This window comes from Phascolarctos cinereus, unplaced genomic scaffold (assembly GCF_003287225.1).
Source record: "Phascolarctos cinereus isolate Bilbo 61053 unplaced genomic scaffold, phaCin_HiC Scaffold_3;HRSCAF=262, whole genome shotgun sequence".
In the NCBI taxonomy this organism is placed as follows: Eukaryota; Metazoa; Chordata; class Mammalia; order Diprotodontia; family Phascolarctidae; genus Phascolarctos; species Phascolarctos cinereus.
The window spans coordinates 156,976,654-156,995,843 of record NW_027555736.1 but is presented as its reverse complement, the minus strand read 5'-3'; the positions used below and the strand labels follow the sequence as shown (position 1 = coordinate 156,995,843).

The following is a 19,190-nucleotide window of genomic DNA, read 5'->3' as shown; positions in this document are numbered from 1 at the left end:
CAAAAAAGCTTTGTGAAAGTTACTAGAAAAAACTGATTGATAGACAACACTGGAAAAGGAATTATGTTTTCCCTAAATTAAAGCAGATTTTGCCTTTCATGATGTGTCTAAGGAAAAAGAGTGGAGTGGACTGGTTCAGTTATCCAAGTTCCTGAACTACAGGAACATGAAAACGAAAGGGTTTTGGGGCAAAAGTTGCTGTTTTTATTACCTAGTAGGAAGTGTTAAACCCACTTGTCTAGAATGGCACGAGACAATGCTGGTAAAAGAGACTTCAATTAGAAATGTCTTACAGTCATGTAGTAGTATATTACTATTTTTCTAATGGTTATACAAGTGTTCACATACCTGATGTTATTTTTAAGTATTTTCAGGCAACTGAAGCATTTAAAGGTTGTATGAGTCTTCTGTTCTTGTAGGTTATCACCTTCATGTTTCCCATAATAAAAGTCATTAACTAACATAATCAATTTTCCTTTATCAGCATCAGCAATCTTATTTTTACTTGCTGCACTTGAAAATTCAGTTTTATTAGATCCCCAAAAGAAGTTATTTACCCTTTCTGGACAACAATACTAAAAGAAAAACACAAAAGTCTTAATTACTTTTGAAAAATTAATCACCAAGAGACAATAATTCACCTAAACCTGAGTCTAGAACTATCCTTATATGACACAAAGCATAGTTTGGGCGTTTTAACTCTTTAGATGAAGGCAATATTTCTGTGCCATAAAAAACAATGAGATATATATTTGCATGGCATTATACAATTTAGAAAAGGAATGTAGTTTTGAATATTCTACTATGTAAATCAGATTTCAAAAATATCTCATGTATTTAAATAAATCCTTCATTTCTAATCCTCATTATTAGCATTCTAATAATGCTTTCATATCAAAAAGATATTTATCATTCCTAGTCACAGTCACTTCAACACATCATTCTCAATGATATAAATATTAAACACAAATTTTTTTTGAGTTATGGTATCAATTAGCATTAAAGTGTTCTAAAAATATTTCTGAAGACATGAAAGAAAAGAGGTGGTGGGGTCAATCATATAAATGAGAGTGAAAGCCAGCAGTGGCAATGGGACCTTTAAGGTATTGAAACAATAAGAGTAAAGCTTTTGTTATATTGGGGAGATCCTCTAGAGAGGGTTTATGTTAAAAATATGCACAAGAACTATCCAAGATAAGAAGCCAAAGAAGGGTTTCAATCTGTATCTGCATCAGTAGAGTGAATACTACATCAACAGAATCACAGATCTAAGAAATCATCCACAAAAACACCAAACAAATGCAGTTTTCCATCATAGAGTGAAATGTTCAATTTAATTAAATATGCTGATCAATAACAGAGAATTTCCATAAATGCCACTCATATCATGGAAAATTAAAATACTGGAACACATACAACATTCATTTAGGATGTAGAATCATTTAGAACAATGACACTGCATTTCTTTGATGAGTCCAATGCCTTATCATCATGATTACAAATATCTATTATCATGTACCATAAATGATCAGAATAGTCAACTAGGTTATTTATAGTTGATGTGGATAAAACTAATTATCATACATAACAATATACATAACAAAAATTCAGAGATTTGAAGATCATTTCAAAATTACTGTCCCATAAAAAGTTTACCTTCATGTGATTTTTTAAAGGATCCAACAGATTAAAATGAATGTTACACTTTGGACAAGCTCTTGGGAAAGGTGGTCCATTTTTAGTAGAAGTAATTGTACCTAAAATGTATTAAATATATTTAGTCTACAAATTTATCATTTTTATGTCTCAAAAATCTAATATGAAAACATCAAAAATATATTTAAAGTTGCCATACAGTTTAAAAAATACATAATTTAGCCATCCTTTTTACTTCTTTAAAATTTCTATTTTTTCCTACTATTTTAATAGCAATCATAGCTCATTCCACTTTACCTTTTGAAAGTGAAGTCTGTGATGGTGACTTTATTGAAGAGAATGGGGATGAGGGGTGGGTTCCAGCAATACCTTCATTGGACTTGGGCTTCTTTGAAGTAACACTGTTTACTTCAGAAGTAGAAAGACGTTTCGTTACAAAGGAACTTTCATTCAGACCTATGATGATTTCAATGTTAAAAAAATATAAATATGTTGGTATGATACACTAACATACATAAATATACATATGCACATGCCAATATGTAATATACTAATCATTACTAAAAAACTTCTTTAGAATGTTTATAACTAAAAAATATTTTCTAGCCAAAATAAAAGTTAGACAATTTTAAAATTTGAATAGATGACTCTATCAAAAATCAATGAGACACAACTCTAGAGGAAAACAGAATGGCTCTTTGAAAATACTCATTTTCTAATAATTCATGAAATAATGCTGTTTCCACCAGAAAACTCTTACCTGATTTTACCTAGGGAGGGGAGCACATCAGAGCACATTATTTGCAAATCAAAGAGAAAAAGCAAAAGCTTTGAAAAAATATAACATGCTCAGGGGCCAAGTTTTCACCAGTGCATTTGCAAAGCTCAGGAAGCAAGTGCCCTGCTTTGTACTTAATGCAATTAGTTTAATTTGTTCCTAAAATTTTAAAGGGTCTTTAAAATGTGTTAAAGCTCACCTTCATAAACCTAAAAAAGTCATATGATAAGGCAATTTCAGGCAAATTCCTTTACAATGGATAACTGCACAGCAAATGAGGCAGAAGCAACATTCCAAGGTATATTCTACTGTATATTAAAAATTTTCAATTTATTTCTTTGCACAAACAAAAAACTGTCATTGCTCAAGTATAGAAAGCATTATAAAATCAGAGTTGGAAGGGGTCTTAAAAGTTATCTATTCAAAAGAGTTTACAAGCTGTCCAAGCTATAAGGGACCCTGGGGCTGAGCTAGCCAAACTCTCTCATTTTTAAAGAAGAGGAAAACAAGACATAAGAAATTAAACGCCTTGCCCAAGGTCAGATGGAAGTTTAGAGAGCAGAGCCTGGTTAAGAATTGATTTCCTTGCTCCCAGTTCGGTGCTCTTTCCAATAAAATGCACTGCCCTCAATGGAAGGAATATTATGAGATACCACCCAACTATGTGAAAATGGTTTTCATCCAAGTTTTTGAAAGCAGATTGAGGTATCTATAAAAGCCATAAAATGAAGCGAATTGGGGATACCAAGGCTCTAACCATAGCATACCACTGGAATGTGTATGACCTTAGAAAATTCATTTCTGTTCCATAGCAGTATAGGAAAATAAATACTATTGTCCTATACTAAATAATTATAATTGCTTTATATACTCCTTTGGGTATTTTGTGACAAATTAACATGAAATAATATACTAAATATAAAAATGAACTCACTTGCTGCCCATTTAAAAATCTTAACTGCATATCCTTATGCATTCTAATAATTCAAACATGAATAAATTTTTTCAATATCTTAGCTTTCTTGAATAAAATTAAAATAGCAGATTTGCCTGTCAACTTTCCCCATACAGGTTATATGTGCAATTATGGCAGGAAAAATAACATCATTATGCTGCTTCTCTCTTTAGTCAAAATCTGTGTTTGTCAATTGATGATTTTTTTTTCTTTTTTCTTTCTTTAAAAAACACGAAGACTGATACTGGAACTGATACATGCACATGGGCTGATAGCTGAGGTATCTGTGCATTTTTAAGCAATGGCTTTTGTGCGATCACTACATTAACATTCTTCTGAACTGAAGTTACTTGACCAAAAAACTTATGAGCACAAGTAGGTGCTGTTCTTGTAACTGCAGCAACTGTATGTATTTGTGCAACTGGCTGGACAGGTTGGACAGACTGAGTAGAATCTCCTCTTTTAATACAGAAATTTTAAAAGTGGCTAAAAAAACCTCCAAAGGAACATACATGAAATTCACTATTAATTTAATTCAGTCCCTTAAGCCTTTGTGTCTCCCTAACGGTAAACATACTATCCCCTTTACCTTTATACATACTATTTCCCACACTACTATCCCTACGTATAAAAATTCTACCCAACTTTGAGAGAACAACTCAAATCCAACCTCCTCCACATAGCCTTCTTTGGTCAACCTAGGCAGAAGTTGTTTCCTGGGAACTTCTGTAACAATTATTGTGTACAACTTACTTAACAATTGTAACATAATTATCAATTTACAGTTTATTTCAGCAGATTTTAACTTCCTTCAAAGTAGGTACTATTTTTTGTGCTTTCTACAGATCCTATAGAGCCTTGTACGTAGTAGGTGCTCAATGAATGAACAGAAAAGAATTTCAAAATTAAGATGTTATTTTAACAAGAAACAGTGAATGACATCCTAAGTACAAATTAATAACTTTGAGAGGGAAATTATTTCAGGCCACTATTACAACTTTTTGGTCGATGAATGCCCTAAAGCACGAAAAGCAGAAACCCCTAATTATCCATGTTGCAGTTTTCTTGGGAAAAGTCCAGGTTTGGTACCATCCAGATGATTGAGGGTATTCACTGCTTTCTCTGCATCACAGAAACCTGTTATAAAGTATGGGTGCCAAAGCACTCATACCACAAAATATTTAAGTATCTGGAAACAGTCACACTTACTAATATAAAATTCCTTACTATTTCAGAAGACAGTCACTCCAACTTCTACTTGAAGTAAAATCCTTTCTACAACATACCTGTCAATTGGTCATCCATCTTTTGCTTGAAGACTTCCTGTGAGTGTCAACTCCCTAGTTCCTATGGTAGCCAATTTTTTTAGATAATCTCAACTATAAGGATTTTTCTTTTCCTGTACAAACTTCAATTTGCCTCCTGGCAATTACCTAGCTGCTAGACTTTTTGTGATGAAAAGAACTACGGTACATAGGAATACTGTGACTAGCATTCCCTTTGACTTAGATATAGCTTCTAGCCTACAGCTGTTTGCTACCAAGAGGGATTTAGCTTATTTTAGGTAGGACCATTTGGCATGGCTCCCAGATACTACCTTCTGTCTCACTTATCTTTGCTACTTCCTTTTAACTGGCCCAAGTCTCTTGCTTTAGCCAAAAAAGTCCACTGTTTGGGCAATTTAGAGCTAAGAGGTCTCAATTACCCCTTTTATCATCTTTTTAAATAAGAAACTATTATAGTTATAAATTATTATAACTAACTTTCTCCTATCATCCCTCATTCTCCATTCTCCCTAGCTACTGACACAGGTTTAATAAATAAATTTTCTATATGGTTGGAGTTGGGAGATACATACATAGTGACATCAAGATCTTGATACAGACTGTAGCCTGATTTTTGATTCCCTGTAAGTTTTCCTCTCTACTTGCAGGAATCATTTTATTCAACAGATATTTATTAATTCCCTATCCGATTCATTGAGGTTGGTTTAAAAAAAAAAAAGCTCAATTCAAACACTTATTACATATGCTAGGCACCAGTTATATAATAAAATGCCAAGAAGGAATAACAGTGCCTACCGAAAAGAATTCACATTTAATGGATAAAACATAAATAAATATAATACAATTTGAAAAGGAAGAGAATGTTACCTAGGGGGAATAGGTAAAGCTCCTTAGAGGAATCTTGAAGAAAGCTAATGATTCTGAGGGACAGAAATGAGAATTCTAAGCACGTCGGAGAGCTTATGCAAAGCTCATACTGGGATAGGAGGACTGCCAAGTCTGAGGAATAGCAAGGTGGCCAGTTTTGCTAGAGAGTTTATAAAGGTGGGTAACATGAAATGTCTGGAAAAAAGTGGCTAGGGCAAGACTGTGGAGGGCTTTAAACACCAAGCAGAGGAATGTGTAATACACCCTGGAGGCAATAGGAAGCCACTGAAAATTCTTGAACAGGAGAGCAACATGATCAGCCAAGTGCTTTAGGAAGATTGCTTTGACAACCACTGAGGAAGTGCTGAAAGAAGTGCTGGAAGAGGGTGCCCTGGAAGGAGGTTAGATGAAGTAAGAGGCTACTGGAATAGTGAGGGCTGGTCAATGCCAGAACCATAAAGGTGGCCATATGAGGACAAAGAAGGGGACAAATGGGAGAGAGAGTTTACAAATTAGTGGGGATAATTAGAAAACAGTTCATTATTTAATGGGAAGAAAATGTAAGCTGTTTTATTATTGTAAATTATTTTTGACCCTTTAATGTACTTCCCATTCTTGGCCTGATGAGGCAATTTCTCTAATTATCCAGGTGCTCGAAATAGCTAGTTTTAGTAGTTACTTTGGAGTTATTTATTTATTCTTTAAAATTTAGCTCAACTTATCCTACTTTGTTAAACCAACAGATGATAAAAATTAGTAGGATTTCTTTAGGTAAAAATTCAGCCTGGGAAGACTAATATGAACTGATACATTTAAGTGAGCAGAAATAGGAGAACGATTTATATAACAATACTATAAAAACAAACAACTTTAAAAGACTTAAAGATATGTGATGAATGAAATTACCAAATATAATTCAAGAGGACTAATTATGACCTAGGTACCCACCTCCTTGATGAACTCAAGAAGCAGAATGAGAAAAAAACTTTTGGACATAGTCAATGTGGGAATTTGCTGTGCTTAATGACATATATTTGTTATGAGGGTTTTTTTTCTTTTAAAAGGGTGGGGAAATGTTGGTTCTTAACTGAAAAAGAAAATTTAAGAAGAAAAAGAACAGAAACTAGAAGATTCTTTTTCTACTCCCTTTAGTCTACCCTGAATATAAACACCAAATCAGGGCTAAGACTTGCTGCTTCAAAATAAAAGTATATTTGAAATCCTACTAAATTTTCATTCTTTCACTCAGACCAATATGATAAATCATAATAATGATAAATAATAATATATAAACTGATGCAGAGTGAAACAAGCAGAGCCAAGAAAATTTGTATGACCATAACAATGTAAATGAAAAGTTCAGCAACCACCAAAAAAAAAAATCCTAAGTGCATGCTGCAAAATCTTTCAAACTGAAAGAGAACTTGTAGTCAGGAGACCTGGCTTCGAATTACTGTGCTTACTAGCTATGTGACCCAGGACAAGTTACATACTTTCTAATCCTGAACATCTTTACCTGCAAAATGGAGATAAAAATATCTATCAGATATTTTTTTGTTTGTTTTGTTTGTTGTCAACAAAGTTGTTCGTAAACCATCAGGCAGTATAATGTGAATTATAATGACCATCATTTCTAACTGAATAAAAAAGGTGAATTTGGAGGGATTTTGAAAGTATTTCATTCACTTTGAAGTAACAAGTCACATCTCTGATTTTATTTTTTGTCCTTGGTTCCCATTTTGCTTTTCTTCATCATCATATACATACATTTTACAGATAAAGACACTGTTTACTAACAGTGTCCAAATGTGCTTTAATTTTTATTCTCACTAGGCTTTCTAATGAAGTCAGGCTGGAGGCAAAGAAAAGGCCAGAAGATGTAGAAGGTCAGATGATAAATAGGAAATCCCTTTAGAAAGCACTCTAAGTAAAAACATTTAAAGCTGAAACTCCTATTCCAAAATGAAATGCCCATTTTATTCAACATAATCCTTCAAAGAGAAAGCTAAATTAAACTATTTCCCCAATGCACATTTCTAGTCGATATACTTGACTGTACTTCAATATTTCTTTAAATTCTCATACTTTTCCCTATTATAGTGACTAATTTTTAAAATCTTCATAAAGATACAGAGTAAGTAGTATGTCTTCCTGAACTGACTTGGTGATATACCAAAATATTTATAGCCAAACTTTTTGTGGGACCAAGGAATTTGAAACAAAGCCTACTGATCAGGGTTAAACAGACTGTGGTACATCAATGTCATGGGCTATTAACGTACCATAAGAAAGTGTATTGTATTCAATCATGAACATAGTAAAATGTGTAAAGACTTAAATGAACTGATGCAGAGTAAGGTAAGCAGAGTCAAGAAAATATACATGACTACAACAATGTAAATGAAAAGAACAGCAACTAACAAAAAAATCACAAGTGCATGCTGCAAAATTACAAAGAACAGGACCCCAAAGAAACTATGAGATAACACCCTTCTCCCTCCTCCATCCCCATAAGCAACTGAGACATTTTTCAGGTCTTGCATTTGAGTTTTATAGTTTCTTCCTATTTCCTCTCTTAACTTTCTGATGTCATTTCTTGCAATTATCCCTACTTCTGACTCTAAGAGCAGCACCTGTCCTTTCTAAACTATGAGGATGTAATCAAGTTCCCAGTCCTTGGAGGTTTCAAATAGAAGCTGAGTGTTGGAGAGGGGATTCACGTTATGAGTAGAATGGAATAACCTCTAAGATTCCTTCTAGTTCTAAGATTTCATGGTCTATTGTTCCACTCTGAGCATCACCACTGAGTTAACTAAATACCAAATTGTGTGTCCCGCTTCTTATTTCATTAAGTACTTAAGCAGATTTAACACACTTCAACTTGTTAGAAGATAAATTCTAACTACAGGAGAATGAAGATCACTTTTGGCAGGTGATGTAAAAAATAATTCAGTTCTAGGTCTGCTTCAGATACTATCTATCTGGGCTTCAGTTTCCTCATCGATAGAATCAAGGATTGGAAGAAATGGTCTGAGGTCTACTTCAGATTTATCTTTGAATTTAAGATCTCATCATCCTAAAGGAATATGCTTATGTCCACCTTCTCCCCTCTGCTCTCACTTCTGCCTATGCAAATCTTCCAAGAGAGTCATGGTCATTTAAGAATTTCTGAGCAGGGAGATGACTCAATAAAAGTCTTTTGGTCCAGTACCCAAATAAAAGATGTTTTGGAGGAACAGACAAGGAGATAAGGAAAGAAAAATTTAGGAGATACTTCTATATATACTTATCCTTAGAAGAGAAAATTAGGAAAACTTAGAGATTAAGTTACCAGAATAATGTTTAGGTCTACTGAGAGGAGAGAGAGAAATATTCCATAACCAAAATAGAAAAAATTTGTGATAATCTTTCTATTTCAATTTCCTGATGTGTTATAAAAGTAAATTTAATCATAGTAAGATCTCTATTAATGAAGATGACGGATTCTAATAAGCAGTTTGAGTTTAGAATCTTCATTAGAAGATTCAAAAATAATAAACAGAATGTGCAACAGTATTTCAAGACATCAGAAGAAAAAGATAGATATGACATGTAATAAAACACTAACTAAAATAGCAAATGTCAAAAATCATCTCTAAAATCCTGTCAAAGGTGACAAAAGAGGGATGTGGTCAAAATACTCCAGGAAAATTTGAAAAGGGAGAGATCACTTCCAGTTCAAGACACAAAAGAAAGCATGAGTTGGTACCTAAGGTGGCCCTTAAAGAGAAAACTTTTAATAGGTACAGAACAGAAGAAAAGAAAGGAGGGGATATGGAGATGACCAAAGGCAATTAAATGCCTGGAGGTGGAGGAATACATTATGTAACCAATAAATGATGGTAGTACAGTTTGGCTGGAAGATGTGTGAAGAAGAGTAATGTGAAAAAAAGCTGGAAAATTAAATGCTAGGCTAAGAAGTATTTATTATATTCTACAGAGAACAGGACGGCACTGAAAGTTTTGAGCAGGAAGGGCATGGTCAGATCTGTGCATTAATCATAAATAATATATCTGAATGCATGGTCACAAATTTTATGACAGATTCTAATCAGACTACAAAACAATTCAATGTCCTTATTTATGAGTTTCTTATAATCTTACTTTTAAAACTGTTTATGACAGAATCACAAATATAGCAATTGCCTTCAAATGGAAAATGTTTCATTAATAAATGAAAATTACCAAATGAAATCATGGACCCAAGAAATGCTGTCGTCCACAAATGACAATTTTATGGAAAACTCAAAAAAAATCCCTTGAAAACATCATTTAACAAACAAATTAGTTAATATGGCATCAAGTCTGTCTATGTACATGACATGGCCAAAGTATAGTTCTAAGAACTATAGCTTTTGAGCAAACCAATTAGTGAGGTTGACTTACATGTTGATAAAACTGGAGGGAATTTTATGAGTCTTTGATAATTGTACTAGTGGATACAATGACTGGCTTGATTTTTACAAAAGTCCATGTAGTTCTCAGTATAGTTTTTCCACTACATACATAAAGACTGTTCTTTTTTATGTCACATTTACAAAATTGAAGCCCTTTATCTAAATAAACTGAAATAAATTTTAGGACCTGTAAAAAAAAGTTAAGTAATTCTGCAATGCCATTTTTTCTTCACATCCATCTGATTTGTCTACAAAAAAACCCCCCACAAAAAACACTATACTTCTGAATCAATGAAGCAAGAAAAACTAGATTATTCCACTGTTTGTGGAAGTGAGCTTTGGCAAGGATTCACATTCACCTTTATTGATATTAGCCAAGTAAAAGATTACTTAGCTTGAAAGCCTCTGCTTTCACAAAAAACATCTTTAGTAGGAATGAGAAAAACTTCAAGCAAAAGTTTTACCAAAAATACATTAAATACTTTAGATTAGAAATAACTTATATTTAACAAGGTTTTTAAAAAGTCCAGTCAACAAAAATGTACTGTAGTCACAGTAACTGGGTTCAAGTCACTCATTCTAGTCCCAAATCTGGCACTAATTAGCTATCTAAGTGGTTTAAACTCTCTGGACCTTAAGTTTCCTCATTTGTTTAAAAAAATTAGCTTTTGGGTAGAAGACTTATAAGGTCCCTTCCAGCACTAAAATTCTACGATTCTAATGTTATTTGCCTAGAAATGTAAGCGCAAATGGTGACCTATTTAAAAATAAAAAAGAAATCAAAACACAAAACTTTCCTTGATAGTTACTATCATTAAAACTGGAAGTCAAATCCCCATTCATAGGCATTTTAACCATTTGTCTCTATAGTTTTAACTAACCAATTCTTAAACAAACCTGTTAAAGAGCGCGCTGTTCCTCCCTGGTACTGAGGTATTCCTGTGTTTTGTCTCAAGTCAAACAGTAACCCTGAAGAATTATTAGGTACAACTTGTGGTGAGCTCATTATGTAACCCTGATAAAACATTTTAAAAGGAGAATATTTACTTTAATTGAATCATTTTGTTTTTATCATCTTTAAAGGTAAGTATAATTACATATTAACCACATAAACATATGGGTGACATAAGTTTTGACAATATATAAATTAAGCAATTCCTGATTTTAAAAAATCTACTGAAATTAAAAACAAGCTCCAAATCATATGATCCTATCATTCAGATTTAGCTTATTCCTATAAAATAAAAGTAAATATTTACATAATATGATGTAGCTTACCTAGGTTAAAAGAATCCTTTAGGATCATACAAAATAAAATGAAATTTCCATATACACTTAAGAGAACTAGGGTAAAGTCAGTAAGTTACTTCAAAATTGGTATTAAAAAATAAACACAATAGAAGGTACTAAAGAAAAAAATCAGACTTTAAAAGGAAGGCACAAAGAGGTAACAACGTTTACCTTCACAAGTGAGCTCAACTATAACTAATAATAATACTAATATTTTTCAATAGTCCTATATGGGTCAAACCTCTGCAGGGTCTATTGGGCATATTTCCATATATGGGCCCTGGCATACTTTTTACATTGAACCAAAGAAACAGTTATTAAATTTTAATTTTAAACAATTTTGTTGTTTGATTTTTCAATAAATCTTACATGCAATTTTATGTACTGATGTTTTTTCTCAAATGACTGAACAAATGATGATTTCTCACAAGCTTACTGCAATTTCTCAAAAGCAATAACTTGAGTTAAAATGGAACTATATTAAAATGAACTTTTAATATTTCATGCCTAGGTAATATTTATTAATAAATCCTTTTGCTCCATAAAACAAGAATTCAAACTGCCCAACCAAACACTTCTCCAATAACAAAGGCTTGCTTGCTTTACCAGATATTTAGCCTGTGATTATGCTAATTATACTTTATAGTTAAGTAAAATTAGAACCTCAATATTCAATGTCATTCCTATTTAAATTAGGCACTCTACCTAATCTATTATAAGTTGTGCAATTACTATAGCCACTGGTATGAGTATCGATTTGACTATCATATGGAGGGGTACTATTTCTTGAAAACAGTTATGGTTATTACTAGGACTCTGCTAGTGCTGATAAACAAAAGGTCTCTGAAATGACTGAACTTCCAGAAATACTTACAGGTTTGGATAATGGCTGAGCAACAGAACTAGCGGTAGATCTTGATATAGATTGAAAAACTGGTGAAGCTGCCACAGTATTTGATGTTGGAGTCATGTAGTGTTGACTGGTTGGCTTGAATGAAGCAACAGCACCTATATAATTTATAATATAGTGAAGCATTTTCATAACTGAATTACTTCTCTTACACTTTGTGCAAAAATTATGACAGCATAACAAAAAAATACCTCTATTGGTGGCGCCATTCTGTATTCCTCTTGATGATGAGCTGGGGTTGACTCTGTTCAAAATATCTATTAAGATTACAATAATTATAACCAATGTTTAATAGTTTCCTGTTTTGGGAAAATACTAGCTCTTAGAACTAAGATGACAAATTTTGTAAGATACTCAATAACATGAACATATCTTGCATCTGATAAATAATTCTTAAACATTTATTAACTTCATAATCTAGTATATAACAAGAAATCTGACATTTCTAGCTTTAATATCTTCTTACACAAATGTTAATACTTACAAGCTTCAAATTCATAACACTTCATAGATGACATTCTATTTGGTTCAGGTTTTCAGACCAGCCTATACAAGTCTACTTAACTTACAATGAACTTTAAGTACAGTACTGCACTATAGAATTTAACCACTATGAGACAATGAATGTTGTGTTGGGAAAATATATTTGAGGCTCCAATTCTGAACACCAAGAATAAATTTCCCCTGACCATTACAGTGGATGATGGAAGATGAAAGGAAGCTGAGGAATGGGACCATGGAACAAGGAACTGTAAAGGCAAAATATCCTGAAGATATTTAACCTCTTTATTTTTTCTAAAACTTTCAAAGACTGGTTCAAGTATACAGTCAGTTGCTTCCCTTTCTACTGCTAACTGTTGCTTCCAAGAAAGATTCCTCTTCATTATATAATTGTTTTATAATTTCTTTTCTACACTCTGGTCTCTAAAAGTACTAGTCAGGTTCTTTCAATGTCTTGTAAAGGACAATACTATGATGAATAATGGGAAAAAGGAAAAAAATGAAAAAATTTCCCCTTCTTTCACATAGATCTTCTAAGGACAGTTATCAATGGAATCTTTTGGGTATTCAATGGATGGCAATAAAATTCATTTACCCTTTAAAGTAAAATCAAACTTAGGCCAGGTAGGCATTTCATCCCAGTAGCCAGATTGAGTTCTGGGTAAAGGGTAAAGGTAAAGAGATGGACCAAGGGCTAAGAAGGGCTGTGGTTGGGGCAGAAGAGGGGGAAAAAAAGAGGAATAGCTTTATTCCTCTCTTCCCTTGCTAGCACCATTCCTGCAACCTCAGACTCCATGGTATATTGATCCTAAGTGGAAGTGGGAAGAGAGGCAGATCAAGGCTGTAGAGGGTTGAAAAAGGGAAGAAAAGTAAATTTCAACAATGGGTGATCTAGATAGAAAACCTACAACAGCTAAATTTAGGGTCTGCCTGTATAGGTCTATACCTTGAAATGGTATTTATTTAATTACTACGGAAAAAGATTTCTCCACACACTAAAAACATAACTTTAAAAATTAGATCCCTAGGGTAAGGTTTCATCATCCTACAAAAGTTTTCATTATCAATTTAAAACTTCCAGGGAAATGAGCAACATATAAAAAAAAATTTTAGTTATAAGCCCTAAAAACTAGAATAGTAACTGTGATTTATAAATTCATCTATAACATACATTATACAATATTGTATCTCATAGTCAGAAATGCTGGTGTGTATTGCATTGCTGTTTGTATGCAACTCACATAACTTACATATTCTAGAAATGAAGCTCATTTATAATGCTCACCAAATACAACCCTGTGAGGTAAGTATCACTATTATCCCTATTTTATAGCTGAGGAAGGTGTACCTGAAGTTAAATGACTTGCCCAGGGTCACAAAACTTTTAAGTGTCTGAGGCTGATTCAAACTACGATTTCTGTCTCCAAATCTGATCTACTATATTTGCTATACAAGGTTTACATATAAATCATAAAGATCTTTTTTTATCTTGAATAAGAAGTTCAGAAAAAGCAACTTCACTAGGTAGGACATGTCAATTCTCACTTTGGTAGAATTAAACAAATCTTCCAGGTCCATACTGCTATCAACTATAAGCTATAATAATAGGATTTTAAAAGGAACATGCGGAAATTTTAATTTCAATTGCTATAACTGTAGTCCTGAAGTATAAAAAGATGACAAACTGATGATGAAATATTAAAGGATATTCTTCCCAAATTACTTTATTAACTAACATTATGTCACCGAATATCTCTTTATAATCTAAGAAGCATTTTTTGGTCAACAAATCTAAGATGCTATAGTAAAATAGTGATGAATGCTTTCGCTGTAGTTTTAAATCAGAACAAGACAAAACTACACCAGTGTGTCCAGAAGCAAAATTAGTCTCCTGTCGCTGTCTAAGCACTGGCATAGAAACAGACATTCTTGCCGAGTTCTACCAATTTGAAATGATCTTGTACATTAAATAGCTAAGAAATTGTTTATTTCTTCTTTTTATTAAAAAATTCTGTATATATCATTTTTCTGTGTTGTTATATGGACAATTTTAACCATTGGGTCATATTTTTAACATGATCTTGGGTAACTTGTATGAAAAGTTTCATCAATAAATTAAATGATCCATAGTAATTTAAAGTTACAAGAACATTAAAATCTTCCATAAACCAACAATGAGGAACTACTCTGCTCCTTACCCATAGATTTCCTTCTACCTTTCCTAGGCTTGCATGCATTTTAGTGAGAATACTCTAAAAATCCTATTATCAACATTTGTAATCAAGTTGATAGGTCTATTAATACAGCAACATGCTATTTATCAAGTGTTTTTAGAAATTAGTTCATAAAAATGAATCCTCCAAATTAAACAAACTCGAAAGAAATCTTTTTAGCATGATTATACACTACCTTGCTGTCTTAAATAAGAGTATTCCAAACATACTTTAAGCTTTTCTTGAAGAATCAGAATCATTATAAACGCCAATAATCAAATTTCAATTATCAATAATTCAAAATATCTCAACTTTATCAGTGGGCACTCCTACTGATATAGATGCTAACTTCCTGATTGATACCTTAGTAAGAGATATTATGGCCAAGAAAATTTCTGGTAGCCAATTTCACCAAGTCCAGTAAATCTAAGAGACAATCTTTTGCTAGGCTTTCTCCTCTTTATTCTTGGTGGACAATAAAACAGCATTCTTTCCTTTCTTTCTTCTAGTTGGAAGAGAAATGATTAATAGTGTGGACCTGAAGTCAGGAAGTCTAGAGTCCAAATCTGGCCTCAGTCAACTTACTAGCTGTGTGACCCTAGACAACTCACTTACCCTCTGTATGCCTCAGTTGTCTCATCTGTGAAATGAGGATAATAATGGCACTTACTTACCAGGGTTGTTGTGAGGACCAAATGAGATTATATTTGTAAAGTGCTTTGCAATCCTTAAAGTACTATGGAAATGCTAACTATTTTATTCTATTCTTTTTTTTTTTGCTAGTGGTTTTGGAAATTCTCTTAGCTTTGTGTCAAAACAGGCCTAACTGGGTCCAGGAAAGGTAAACCACTGTCATCCTTCTTTCAAAATTAACTGTGTACTTCTCATCTTTATGGTTACTGTTAAGGATTGTTTTTTCTCCTTAAAGAAAGTGTCCCTTATTTCAGTAACTATAGGTTTTTTTGGAAATTGAGAATCCTTCAACTTAAAATTTTGTTTTTGTTCTAACATTAACAAGCACTGATACTAGTCATGATTCTCAGGAAAGTGGTTTTGTGTCCTAGAACTTCTTGTTCTAGAGGTGATCCACTGCTGGGTCAAATTCCTATCAGGTTCCTAAAATCATGGTCATAATATACAGTATAGAAAAGTGAATCAAATGTGTAACTCAGAATTATAAACAAATGAAGTTGTTTAATTTCAGTGGGCACCAACTAAAACGATAGCTTTGGGTTCAGTTTTATCTTTAATAATCATGAAATAAAAGATAATGAGTACACTGTCAAAAAAAAAAGTATCTACATCATATGAGCATTGGCCCATAACATATTTCAAAAGTGGTAGTCATTAATAGTGCTAACTCCAATTTCTATAACACTTCTAATCTTACTGAGTACTATAAAATTAGATAATCAAGTTCCTAAGAATTGCGCACACAACAATAATCAGGATTTGAGTGAGGCTCTTAAGACTTGTTTTATCAATCAAGTGCATGGGCTAACAACTATTTCAGATGCTTGGATGTTTTTCATTAATTTTTGGTGTTTACAAGTAATAAACTAAGAATGGTTTTACATTTTAAAATAAAGTTTTATTGTATTTAAAAAATCTAAAAACTTTCCTAGCTCACAGGCCATCCATAAAAGAGCAGCCAAAAATAGGCAGTGGACATAATTTGCCTAGTTTGCCGACCCCTGATGTGAAAGCCTTAGGCTGCTGAATGTTTTACATATGAAGAAGTGCACTGTTATTTCAATTTTACAATCCTTGAACTATCAAAAGATATTATTTTATCTATTAAATAGGATCTCCAATGACTATCATGTTATCCCACTTCCCTTTCCCATATTTCCTTGTTTAAAAATTAAAATGAAGTTTGAAAACTATTTTTCCAGACCCACTGGAAATCTCTGATGTAGACTTAAAATCTATATTAATGTTTTCTAGCTATCATGGTGACAATAAACCATACACTATTACATTAGAAAAAGCTGAGGAAATGGCTTAATTTAATGCATAAAAAAGAGTGAGCCAAACACGAATTCTTAGTTTCCAGACTTATAACCAAACAGTGCCTTACTATAGGCACTGCTATGATTTCTTTCTATAAGCAATACTTTGCAAAATTTAACTTTTTGAAAGTGAATTCTTACTTGAAATGGCTGGTTTTGAACTTGCAATCTCCCCAACAAAGATTGGCTCATCATCATCATCATCATCATCATCATCATCCTCAACTTCTTTTACTTTCTTCTGCCATGGTTCTAGCTCTTCTTCTTCACACTCCATAAATAGTTCAGCCATTTTAAAATTATCTAATAAAACAGGTAAAGATTTTGAAAGCATATTTCTTTTCAAAAAATGAAAGGCTATGTAAATGTAAAAAGATATTATATGTTTAGAAACAATAATTTTAAGAGGACATGCAAAGAAGAAGACCTGAAAATGCCATTTAAATTAAAAATGCAAAAAACTTCATCATATGCAAAAGTCAAGATATAATGGTAGTATCCTGGGCAAATGCCATGTTTATATGATTTATCATTATGCCTTCCATCTATTGGAAGGACTCCCACTTAATCAGTATCAGATATTTTCTCTTCTAAATTATGTTACTTCATTCTTCAAAAAATCCAAATGTCTAAAACATATTTTAGTTTATGTTGGACTATTAACATCCTATATACTTCTGTTTATTTTATGCTTTATGTTCATGCTGCTTCCCTCATCTGGAAAACTCTCCTCCTTTCCTTCTGCCTACTCAAATACTATTCAAGATTCAGGTCTGGTCTTGTATCACCCATGAAAAGCCTTTTCTGACTACTTTAGCCAACAAATGATTTTTCCTTCTGACCATTACTGCACTCATGGTTTGTACTACTCAACTCAAAACTTAATTACATAAAATTATATACTGTTTGCTAATTACTTTGATTGTATAAGTTTTATCTCCCCAAACAGACTGTAAGCTTCCTTTGTTAGTACTTATTGCCATAGGCTGGAACCTAGCTCAATACTAGGTATACAACAGATACTCAGTAATACTGCATCTGACTAATTATGTAGATAATTAGGCAAAATCAAAGTCTTAGCCAATGCCCTATCTAGAAATTACCCCATCAACCTAATTAAAGACTACCAACAGCAAAGCAGTAGCAACTACAACACCACTTACCTTTTGGGTGGAGAGGGTTGTCACCCATCAAGTTCCAGGGCTAACTTTCTGTAAAATGTCACCCAAATGACAAACATCAGTATGTACTGTATGTCATTTGATTCATGCCAATTAGAACATGGAACTGGGAATTCAGAAGTCCTCAGGTCTAACTCTCAACTCCATGAAACTCACTGTAGGATGTCAGACAAGTCAATAAATCTTGGTTTTTCTGTCTGTAAAAGAGATAAAGCCATTAAAATGGATTTGATTTAAATAAAATTCTAGTCCCTAAGGTTCACTTTAATAGAAGCTTTATCTATATTGTTTGTTTTATATATATGTGTATATATATGTGTGTGTACACACACACATATACATATATGTATGTATATACTCCATTTACTGAAATGAGTTCCTGATAATCATCTCATATACATGAAATATTTTAGTGTGGTGAAAAACTTCTTATTTAAATAAAGCCTAAGATGTTTCCTTATGCAAATTAAGGTAACCTTGAGCAAAGAATAAAAACCTGATTTATCTATTTGATAAATTCATTCCGCTTTCATTCTTCATCCCTCCTACCCTCCAGACTCCCACCAGAAGAAATGGGTGAAAATGACACTTTCCAAAGGTTGCCACTATTGTTGTAACCCATCTATCAATACACAGAAAAGCCAAATTTGGAAGGCAAGATTAGTAATGGAATGTGAATTATGTTGATAGCTCACTAAATTAACTTTCTAGATTTTCCCTATGCTAAAAAGAAAAATTCAATAAAATTTAACAAGTAGCTATGGTATACATGGCACTACACTATGTGTGAACTTTAAGGATAGCATAGGGAAGGATGGGGACAGCCAATTAGTCACTACCTCATAGAAGTTAGAAAATTCCATTATCTCTCTGCCAATGAAATTCGTATGTGCCCTTTTCCTCCAGTATCAATTATTCCATAAGTGATTTTCGGAGAGGGGACATCAATTGTCTAATTTCCCTGCCCATTCTTAAAAGTGCTTTCCTTTTCTCAAATTAAATTGAAATAAAATTTGGTTTTAGAATTCTGTAACACTGTCTGAGTTAGATGGCAACACAAATACGACAAAACCCAGGTAATTACTCCCTGTGAATGATACTATAA

The 19,190-nt window shown here is 32.9% G+C and overlaps 1 protein-coding gene across 11 annotated transcripts in view; it reads right to left on the bottom strand.

Moving 5' to 3' along the window:
- The window catches only part of ZNF280D (zinc finger protein 280D), an 81,939-nt gene that overhangs the window by 45,080 nt on the left and 17,669 nt on the right, over positions 1 to 19,190 (bottom strand). For 10 of the 11 annotated variants that reach the window (XR_013485357.1, XR_013485356.1, XM_020981504.2 and 7 more), the window contains 8 exons: positions 18,068 to 18,282; positions 17,046 to 17,207; positions 12,370 to 12,435; positions 12,143 to 12,276; positions 10,876 to 10,993; positions 1,954 to 2,112; positions 1,657 to 1,757; positions 349 to 575 (listed from right to left, as the gene is read on the bottom strand). Coding sequence is in view for 9 of the 11 variants with exons in the window: in XM_020981504.2 (XP_020837163.1) it covers positions 349 to 575; positions 1,657 to 1,757; positions 1,954 to 2,112; positions 10,876 to 10,993; positions 12,143 to 12,276; positions 12,370 to 12,435; positions 17,046 to 17,207; positions 18,068 to 18,095 (995 nt within the window). In the remaining 2 variants the exon portion in view is untranslated. The remainder of the gene's footprint in view (positions 1 to 348; positions 576 to 1,656; positions 1,758 to 1,953; positions 2,113 to 10,875; positions 10,994 to 12,142; positions 12,277 to 12,369; positions 12,436 to 17,045; positions 17,208 to 18,067; positions 18,283 to 19,190) is intronic. The other variant, XM_078151243.1, reaches the window with a different exon arrangement.